The sequence below is a fragment of the Silurus aristotelis genome (genome assembly GCF_946808225.1).
Source record: "Silurus aristotelis genome assembly, chromosome: 14".
NCBI lineage: Eukaryota > Metazoa > Chordata > Actinopteri > Siluriformes > Siluridae > Silurus > Silurus aristotelis.
In genome coordinates, this window is record NC_139587.1 from 28,720,140 (window position 1) to 28,731,165 (window position 11,026).

The 11,026-nt window shown below is 44.3% G+C and overlaps 1 protein-coding gene across 2 annotated transcripts in view; it reads right to left on the reverse strand.

The window, feature by feature from the left end:
* Positions 1–814: 814 nt before the first annotated feature.
* Positions 815–11,026, reverse strand: part of spire2 (spire-type actin nucleation factor 2) — a 20,196-nt gene continuing 9,984 nt past the window's right edge. For both annotated transcript variants that reach the window (XM_083561187.1, XM_083561188.1), the window contains 14 exons: positions 9,153–9,196; positions 8,634–9,014; positions 8,097–8,177; positions 7,259–7,423; positions 7,031–7,117; positions 6,705–6,825; positions 6,352–6,518; positions 5,985–6,174; positions 5,467–5,585; positions 5,174–5,311; positions 4,930–4,997; positions 4,681–4,708; positions 3,925–4,022; positions 815–3,783 (listed from right to left, as the gene is read on the reverse strand). In XM_083561187.1, the coding sequence (XP_083417313.1) occupies positions 3,540–3,783; positions 3,925–4,022; positions 4,681–4,708; positions 4,930–4,997; positions 5,174–5,311; positions 5,467–5,585; positions 5,985–6,174; positions 6,352–6,518; positions 6,705–6,825; positions 7,031–7,117; positions 7,259–7,423; positions 8,097–8,177; positions 8,634–9,014; positions 9,153–9,196 (1,931 nt within the window). In that variant the 3' untranslated portion in view covers positions 815–3,539. The remainder of the gene's footprint in view (positions 3,784–3,924; positions 4,023–4,680; positions 4,709–4,929; positions 4,998–5,173; positions 5,312–5,466; positions 5,586–5,984; positions 6,175–6,351; positions 6,519–6,704; positions 6,826–7,030; positions 7,118–7,258; positions 7,424–8,096; positions 8,178–8,633; positions 9,015–9,152; positions 9,197–11,026) is intronic.

Here is an 11,026-nt window from a genome sequence, read left to right on the forward strand (position 1 = left end):
AATAAGCTATTACACGTGACAACGCAGATGTTGGACATGCTCTGATTAAAGAGCTGACAGAGGAGAAGAAACTGATAGCATTTTCAAGGACATTTACAAGATGGACTTTTCATGAAAAGCTGGACATCGTGAGAAAAGTCACCAAAACAGATTAAAACAGTTGTTAAGGTTTTTCATCAACCGTTTATACTTTTGCATTTTCTTTCCTGTAGAATTTAATTCAAAAACACACAATTCACCTTCATTTCAAATCCCCTTGAAAACCGTAATGCACAGAAAATTTCTATGTAGATAGTGATTCATGTTTGTAGCTAACCAGCGCTAACAAGAAAACTTTTTTGATTAGCTAGCTTCTTGTACTGGTAACTACACTGCCATAGCGCCCCCTTGTGAACGGCGTTATCTTCATGAGGTGCTTTACAGCTGCAACAACAAACTGAGAAATCTCACATCACCAATGTTCTTGGTGACTTCAGTGGATTTTTGCTTTGCTCGTCCTATTTTTTTTTTTTTTTTCGGTTTTCCAGCAGGCCGATATTAATGTGGTTACATTCGACGCGTTTGTTCTTTCTGGAATGTTTACGTTTAGGTTAAAATCTTCCCTACAGCGAGCATTTAGACTACAACGATATAAAATCTTTAAAAAAGATAAACATTTCTCTGTGTTTCAGTTCTAACGATGGTGTTAAGTGAAGTGGTGTTCACTTTACACAGCTGGGTTACGCTTACAGAGGACATGTGTAACCTCTGTTTCACCTCTCAAACACACACACACACACACACACACAAATACACACTTACACACACACACACGCAGTTCGGAAGTGATTTATTGCAGAGACGCAGCATTTACAAAAAAAAGCAAAACACACCATGAGTGGGGATCTCAGCTGCAGCTGTGTGTGTGTGTGTCTGTGTCTGTGTGTGTGTGTGTGTGTGTGTTTGGAGACATATATCTCCTTATTAGGGCCCGAGATAGTGAACAGAGTGAACATCACTGAATCTTCGCTGATTTCCGACTAAGTGAGAGTGGAGCACGTTGTTGTAAAGCATCACGTTTCAAGCTAACAAGCTAAAGACACGTGGTTCTATTTAAAAAAACACCTTCCAGCTGAATCAATACCTCAGTCAGCGATTTGATTATCAACTCATTAACTCATCTAGAACACGTGAACAGTCTATTCTAACACATAGCTCACTAAAATGTGTGGAGAAATCCGGCTAGCTCTGCTAGCTTATGATTCTCTGGCTGTCGTAACTCCTTCTATATAACAGTTACTCGTTTTAAAACAGATAGCTAGCGTTGCTAATGATTCTGAGATCATGAGAGTATAACAAGTGATTCGCCTCATGACCTGTGGCGGTTTGGGTAAACAGTCGATGCTAAGCCTAATTACAGTGTAATATTTGCTGAACAAAGCATTTCCTTAGGAACTTATCGACACATCCAAGGTAAATGACCTTCTGGTTGATTCCATGTTATTTTCTTTAACACTGTGTACTTACTACAGTCTTGTGTAATTACCCAGTGAGTGTATATATGACTGGACATTGTGACAGCAAGAAAAATGTTCTCTTAGGCCTTCTAGTGGCTGAGGTACAGCTTTTCACCCCAATGTTAGTTCATGTCCACACTAAAGGAGTAGTGTTCAGTCATTCACGTGGCCCTGAGGTTGTTCTGTTATTATAACCCAGAAATCAACTTAATGAATAAAACATGACATTAACCAAAATAGTAACATTTCCAACAACACATTTCGTAAAAATTTACTGTATTGTGATTTTAACAAATACTTTGATCGAAAAATATTTGGAAAGTTAAGGAGTCTAAAAGGGCACTTTTTTCAGATGGTTATCACCATAGAGAACATCACAGAGAGGAGTAATTGTTGTTCTTAAAAATTGTTTTGTTTTGAGTGGAAATGTTGATTTCTATTTTTTCAGTAACATTCATTAGCTACTTATGCTAACACTAAGCTAGCTAGCGAACAGCAACTCAATTGGTCGTAACTCAAAGTTTCAAACCTTTTCCTGACGACTGTGAAGAATTACAATACGGAATATGTTGTAGTTACCACTTTAAATTAGCCGATGGTTAACTTTAGCTAACAACTCATTGATACGGAACCCAAAAAAGTTCCAAAAATCACCACAATGTCCCTCATATATCCAGTCATCGCATGTAATGCTTTCTGAATAGTTTGTCTCGATCCCTTGGTCAGATGAGTGTCATGGTTTAGCAGGTTCTAGAAACAATGCTCTCAGCGTTCTTCTTTGTATTTGAATACATTATTAGTGCTCTATCTATGGCTCTAATATGGAGATGTGTGGTGCTGAGGTGGGTGGAGGAATGGGTAAAGGAGAGATGTATGAGTTGGAAGAAATAGAGGAGTGATAGTGGAGGTGTGGAGGAGTAGATGTTTGGGTAGGTGGTGATAGTGTAAATGGCTGTACAGTGTCTCTCTGATATTTTTAAACAGGCTTTTCTCCAGGATACATTCACTCACTTTATAGTGCAATAAACTCGACATCTGCGTTCAGTAGATTGCAATACCGTACTGCAGTAGTCTCAGGTTCCGTGCGGGATATATTTATATATATATGTATTTTTTTCTGATTGCCCTTCAGCAGAACAAAACAGAATAAACCGATTAAATGGCATTCAGGTGATTTCAGAACGTCAGTTCTTTTTTGTAGCACACCTCATCTTCATCACGTCTCTAATCTGCTTAGGAAATTTATTAGTGAAGTGAACACTACATTCAAGCTATAAATCCAAGGCAATAAACTTGCTTTTTCCACTTCCTGTTTCTCGTATAGAGCATGTCCTTAATAGGCCAGGCAGGAAAATGCTGTTTAGAATAATTAATAATCACATCATCAAGGGCGTGGCTTAAAAGTGTCCCCCCCAATGAAAACACCCAACCAATATAGTGTTGCACATTGTCGCATGGGCGGAGCAATATAAGGTTAAGGGGACAAACCCAGGAAGCAAGACAGGCTGGTAAATTATAAGCTTGGATAAGGGGGCAGGGACTGCAGCCTAGGGGCGTGTCAGGGTATATATATATATATATAAATATCTAAAGAATTTGCTCGGATAGCACACCTGAACTGCCACAAGGGTCAACGGTCACAATGCAGGCAATAGTATGGTGGTGCCTTGTCCCAGTGTCTGGGTGGAGCAATGCTAACAAAAACCTGGACGTGGCTAAGAACCAGGAGCACATCAGGGGTTAGATTGAAGGACCAGAACTTAGGAACATTCTTGTCTGGGCAGAGCATATTATTATAAATTGACTCCGAGGGTGGGGACTGCAGCCTGGGGTGTGGCAAGGCGTGGCTAAGGAATCAGCAAAACAGCACCAAGCATTCAGAACTGCAACTCAGCCATTATCTTGTAGTGTCAAAGGTCACCCTTGCGAAGAGAGGTGTGTAGAGGTCCAGATCGTTGACATCATTGTCTCCAAGATGGGGCCAACAATTCAGATGTCTGCAAAGGAGCAGCTCAACAAAGCAACATAACACCGATCGCTCGGTCAATCATTGCCTACATCGAATCTGCCTCTAGGGGGCATCAGGGAGTAATGAGAGCTGGGACGTGGGTGTGGCTTCTCTCTTTTAGGTGTGTTGTTGATGATGTCGAGGCTGCGGCGGCTGGAAGAAACAACATCGGCGACGAACTTGGTGCATTCGGCGCAAACATCTCTCAGAGTGCAGCCCGCGACGTAGAGGTACGGGAACTCGTCTTCGACAGCGCGGCGGGACAGCGAGCGCAGAGACCTGAGACACAAACCATCATTTCACACAGAAGTAGAATTACGGTGTTTTTAACAGTATGGAGCAATTTTCTTAGTAATTCATCCTCTGGGGTTATTTGCGTTTCTGATGACGGTATAAAATAGTTTCACGAGCTAGACTCACTTGTAGACGTCGCTGCGCTGGCTGTGGTTCCTCGGGCTGCTATGGAAACCCACAGCATACACTGGGATGTGGGCTAGCTTCTTAGATGGCATTTTCATCTGAGATAGAAACAGATAACCGTTAAACCAGAACTTTACCTCACATGCTAACATTAATAACAGCTTACACAAGCCTTATTTTAACATCTAGGGTTAATAGCAGATATTTAGGCTCTGTCCCAAATGTTATAAAGCTGTCATGCTGGTTCAAACCAAATCATTACTTCTGCCAGGGTTTGGGACACAGACATCATCATCATCTTCATCATCATCATCATCATGCTCACAGTTTCTTTTCATTTTATTACGTGGGAGAAAACAGTATGTGTTCAAAGAAGAGTCAAGTTCAAACACACACACACACACACACATACACACACACACACACACACACACACACACATACACACACACACACACACACACACACACATACACACACACACACACACATACACACACACACACACACACACACACACACACACACAGGAACAAAAAGGTCAATCACGCATCAGTGGTTACATGACACATCCAGGAAAACGACAAACACACGTTTTGACCGCAATGTGTGCCTGCTATAAAGAGAGTCCCTGTTCAGGAAACACATGATGTTTTATTGTTACTACATGTACACACACACACACACACACACACACACACAATCATTTTTAAAACAGTGTGTGTGTGTAAAGCTGAGATATGAAAGTTGGAATACCTTTGCACTGCATGAGCTACACACCGACCTGCATGTGTAAAACAAACACACACACCCACACACACACACACACACACACACACACCCACACACACACACACACACACACACACACACACACACACACAGTTTCAATAATGGTTGTCTTTTAGATCAACTGAATTATAAAACACTTTCACAGTGTGAGAAACCAACCGCTTTTAGGAAACACAATGTTGAACTGAAACCAAAAGCCAACATCATGCTGACCTTTTACACAGCAGACAAGTAGAAGGCCAAGAGAACAGGGGGAACTTCACCCTACAGCAGCAGCACACCTACACACAAACACACAAACACACACACACATACACACACACAGACACACATAAATTTGGGGCTGGATGACAAAATATAAGTGTGTTACATGTATGCATATGTGTATATATATATAATGTGTGTGTGTGCGTGTGTGTGTGTGTGTGTGTGTGTGTGTGTGTTTGTGTGTGTTCACCTTGCCCTTCCTCAAATTGTTATAAAGCTCTTTACTCTGGAGAAACTTCTCCATCTCTGCCTTCACCAGCACACGGCGCACGCTGATGACCTCATCAAGGGTTAACGCCAGACTCTCCACTGGGTGGCTGAACTCCTCCTGAGTGGGTCAGGGACATGGGCGTGGTCCAAGGTGAATATGGTGGAGTTATGGGTGGGTAAGAAACGAATATGTGTAATGGTGTGTTTCAGTGGATTGAGCATGGCATCCTTTCTACTTAGGTAGGTAAAGGGGCGGAGCATGTAGGTGCTTACCATCCACTGGTTAACGTTGGGGCTCTTGGACGGTGCCGAAGCCTCGCTGATCTCCTCCACCTCGCTGAGAGAGCGACAAGCAGGAGACGCATGGGACCAGCCAATCTCAGGCAGAGAAGCTGCAAACAGAGCAGAGCCAGAGAATAATTACACACATGATATCTGTGTAATGCGAAAGATCGGATACGGTTGTAGACTGGATTGTGATGACATCATGTTTTTGTCTCCTCCTACTGGTGACAAAGAGAAAGTGCAAAAGATACTTCAACAAACACAGCGATACAAATGATGGATTTTTATATGGAAGTATAGAGGAAGCAAAATTCTATTTAAAGTGCAATATTTAAACTGAACATGTATTTCTGTATTTAAATATACATTTTCCATTTCAATATTTGCAAAGTTTAGTGCAAAAGAAATTTACAGAAAAACATTTCCATTTTGAATATTGCATTTTAGATTGAATTTTGCTACCTCTATGCTTTGTGTGTGTGTGTGTGTGTGTTTTGGGCTCCAACCTCGTTGTGGGCGTGTGTGTGTGGTTCCAGAGTGTGTGTACGATCGAGGTCTTTCTCCACGAACACACACTGCGGTGCTTGTCTCGTTCGTTTCACTCTGCAGCAGCTCGGCCAGGTCGTGCTCCGAGAATGAACGATCACGCTTCATCATACTCTCCACACACTCCCCACCATCAGGAGAGTCCTCATCCTACACACACACACACACACACACACACACACACACACACATCCAGGAATAAAGCATTGCAGAGAAAGCTGTCAGGTTATTATGTAAAGCTTCTTAACACTAAGAAAGGGGGCGGAGTCAAGAGTGTGAAGGTGACTAGTGCGCTGCCCATAATTCCACACACAAACACACACATACCTCAAACAGGTTCATCTCCTCCATCTCGGCGAGTGTGGGGGCTTTAAGCAGCACGCGAGGTCGGGAAAAAGGCCGAAGCCCACCTTTTATGATTGACAGGTCAATACAGGAAGTAGATTTGAGGTCAAAGTGACAGGAGGGAGCGAGACATGGGAGAGAACCAAACGCTGAGGAGAGAGAAACACAAACACTGATGAAAACACACACACACACACATCACATCAAAATCACATCGCACACACATCACACCACCGAACAGGGTTCATGCTGCACTACGGGACTGATAACACACACAGAATGGAGGCGGAGCCTGACTGACTGCTGATTGGTTAAAGGAGGAGTGATTGACGCACGTCTCTTGGAGCTCCGCCTCCCCACTGGACGAAGTTTGTGTTCCTGACGAATTTCAGCTAACACGAGTTCGTGGAGAGACTGCTCCTCCTGTGGCCTCGGGGGGAGACTACGCTCACACACCTGCACACACACACACACACACACACACACACACACACAAGGCTGTGTCCCAGATACTAGTATTGGATACAGGTGGATGTGTGTGGAGGTGTGGAGATGTAGCATGGTTTCCATGAGGTGTGGGTTGAGGTGAGGATTTTGTGAAACAAAGGTGTGGAGAGATGTGAAGATGTTGTGGTGTGTAGATCTACAGATGGAAACTCACCGGTTTAAGTGGAGGTCTGGATCTGATGAAGTCCAGGATGAGCTCATGAGCGTTCTGTTTAACTCGTGAAGGAATGTCTCCGTCCACCTGAAACACAGACACATACACACATAGTCACTTATGTGTTCAGCAGAAAGAAATCCTCCATGTGTGTGTGTGTGTGTGTGTGTGTGTGTGTGTGTGTGTGTGTGTGTGTGTGTGTGTGTGTGTGTGTGTGTGTATTCTTACCATCACTTTGCGCAGTGTGTATCTGCGAGAGCGGATGTCCTGCATGAGCATCTCGAATGGTGTGAGGCTGAACTCTGTGGGCAGAGGATCGAATGGCTGCTGCTCCACCTTCTTCAGCTTCACACCCTGCCTGAGCTCCCTCATCAACTGCACCCACAACCGAGCCTGACACACACACACACACACACACACACACACACACACACACACACACACACACACAAAATAACCAACAAGTGAGATAAGTAAATAAGACTGGAAACATAACATTTTAAATTGTGTCAAGTTCTTTCTCCACCATGTGATCCCCAATGTTCTTCCTAATGTTCTCCCCAAAGCTCACCACTATGTTCTTTCCTATTGTCCCTCCCATGTTCTACTCCATGTTTTTCTCTATGTTCACATGTTCTCCACCATGTCCTTTCCCATTTTTCCTCCCATGTTCTACCCCATGTTCTTCCTGATGTTCACATGTCCTCCTCCATGTTCTCCACCATATTCATCCACAGGTTCTTCCCATGTTCTTCCCCATGTTCTCCAGATCCATTGGTAATGTGATGATCTGAACCCAAACTGTGAAAACACTGGTATGGAGAAAGAGGTAAAGGTGCAGAGGTGAAAGATGTGGAGAGGTGAACGTTGTTGTGTGGTGGAGAAGATGGAGGTGTTAGAATGCTGGTGTGGAGGAGGAGGTGTGAGGATGATGATGTATAGGTGTAGAAGTATGAAGATCACAGCTCCTCCCCCTTTTTGACGTCACAACAAACTTCAGTAATCATAAGGAAATGAAAATCACAAAGAATCAGCAGGTCGACTCCATAAAACACGTCATTCATACCCAGTCTGTGTGTTTGAGGTTGTCTAGTTCAGCAGCACAGCGTTCCTCTCGAGACTCCTCTGTCCTGATCCTTCTCAACATCTACACACACACACACACACACACACACACAAGGCTGCATCATGACTCAGGATGAGATCAGACAGGTGAGATAAGAAAACCCATTAAGAGGTGAGGCAGAGATGGAAACAGATCAATACTCACTAAAGAGTTCAATCTGCTAGAGTGCAACTGTTTTATCGGTTATTGAGTGTTAAACACACACACACACACACACACACACACACACACACACACACACACACACACACACACACACACACACACACACACACACACACACACACACACACACACACACACACACACACACACACACATACATACACTTTTTGTCATTGTAATGATGTAATATGATCTCACGCCACGTCTTCTTTTTTTGACAAGTGAAACCATCACATGACCACACATGACCACACCCCCTGACCGTCACATGACCACACCCCCTGACCGTTCTGTACCTTCTACATCACTGACCTCTTTGGTGTCTCTGATCCTGCAGAGGAAAGTCTGGAGCTCCAGAGTTTCGAGGAACAGTGCTCTACACACGGCCTGGTAGTGTTCGGGAGCCACGTCTGGGTTGGGCAGTCTCCTGGCACACAGCATCATCACCTGACGAAGAGTACGCACCGCGTGCATGCTCCCCGCCTCCTCTTCCTCCTCGTCCTCCTCGTCGTCAGGGCCGCTATAGCCTTCGTCCTTCGTGGTGTTGCTGATGCACTCAGCGGACTCTTCATCCTCCTTCGCCACCATGCGCTCGATCAGCCGCTCCAGCTGTGGGCTCAGCTCACGCTCCTCGCTCTCGGCCAATCCCCAGTCCAGAGCACGATAGATGGCCACGCCCATAGACTGCACCAACTGAGGAAATGAAAGCAGATGATAAAAGTGGGTGGGGCATGAGTGCTGCATTAATGAGTGTGTGTGTGTGTGTGTGTGTGTGTGTGTGTGTGTGTGTGTGTGTGTGTGTGTGTGTGTGGGTGGGTGGTTTAAACTCACCTGACTCTCCTGGACAGGTGGAGCCGGAACGACTTCTCCATCAGCTGAAACAGAGACAAGTGGTTCATACCTGTCTGACTTCTGATACAGTGTTGTCATGTGACTTTCTGTTATTACTATGGCAACTAAAACAATGTTTCCATCTGCATCAGTAAAACAGTTTCACAGTGAGTGACTCAGGTAGGAGCCCTGAACGAAAACCTTATTACATGCATCTGAGCAACGTCGTGCTACTGAGCGAGATTTAGTGAATAATAATTAAAGAGCAACATTAAGACTATATATTCAATCTGAAAACTATTACCCAATCATAGTAAAGGAGGCGGGGTTTGTCATAATACAGGAGGTGGGGTTTGTTGTTATACAGGAGGTGGGGTTTGTTGTTATACAGGAGGCGGGGTTTGTTGTACAGCAGGTGGGGTTTGTTATACAGGAGGTGGGGTTTGTTGTACAGGAGGTGGGGTTTGTTGTTATACAGAAGGCGGGGTTTGTTGTTATATATAGGAGGCGGGGTTTAATTTTTTTACAGAAAGTCAGATTTGTCTATTACAGGGGTTATTTCACACAACTGATCATCCTACATTTGATTTCTGCAGTGTGTGTGTGTGTGTGTGTGTGTCTCTGTCTGTGTGTGTGTGTGTGTGTGTGTGTGTGTGTGTGTGTGTGTGTGTGTGTGTGTGTGTGTGTGTGTGTGTGTGTTTTGTCCAGACACACTCAGCACTAACGGATCGAGTTAATGGAGGAGGATCAAATCACAGACACACACACACACACACACACACACACACACACAGAGACAAACACACACACACACACACACACACACACACACACACACACACAGACACACACACACACAGAGAGAGACAAACACACACACACACACACACACACACACACCCAGGAGACATAAACACACACTGTCAGCACAACCTGAGGCAGAAGGCAGAAGACAGTCTTTGTTTCTCTCTGTCTCTTTCTGTGTCTCGATGTCTGTCTCTCGTTCGCCCACCCCCACCCACACCCCCACCCCCACCCACAAGTCCCCTGAAGGACAAAAAGTCTTTCAATACACTGTTTGTGAAATGAGACACGGGTGAGAGATGAAAGTGGGCTTTTCTTGGATCAAACCAAAAATATAAATGCAGGGGTTTGCTGGACTGGTGCACCTGAACCCTAAACACATAACACACAGTGTTGCATTGTTCATGTGTAGTGTGTGTGTGTGTGTGTATGTGTGTGTGTGTGTGTGTGTGTGTGTGTGTGTGTGTGTGTGTGTGAGAGAGAGAGAGAGAGAGAGAGAGAGAGAGAGAGAGAGAGAGAGAGAAAGAGAGAGACCAACACTATCTGGATAAAGTGATGCTAGGCTAAACACACAACACTGAGCACTGATGATTGGCACGAGAGCACATGGCTGAACTCTGGAGGTAGAAATGAATAAAATATAAAGAATATGGATCACAGTGTGAGATGTTTGCAGGACACAGACGTTGTTCCTCATCTCACGTGTCACTGATCACTCACTGGTCTCAGGTGTTTCATATCCTGGGCTATGGGTTTCTTTGTGTTGGTTTTGGGTTTTGTTGCTGTAACTGTATCTGATATAAATCCTTGTGTTTCTGTGATGGAGCCTGGTGAAGCTGTGACTCCTGAAGCTCACACACTGCACTCGTCTCCCACTCTTTCTTTCATTTCAGGTAACACAGGCTCAAGTTTCCAGTTTTTCACCAGTAGCCAAAACATCTTCTCATCTTCTCCTTTATTCATCTCTCTCTCTCTCTCTCTCTCTCTCCCTCTCTCTCTCTCTCTCTCTCTCTCTCCCTCTCTCTCTCTCCCTCTCTATCTCCCTCTTCTCTCTCTCTCTCTCTCTCTCT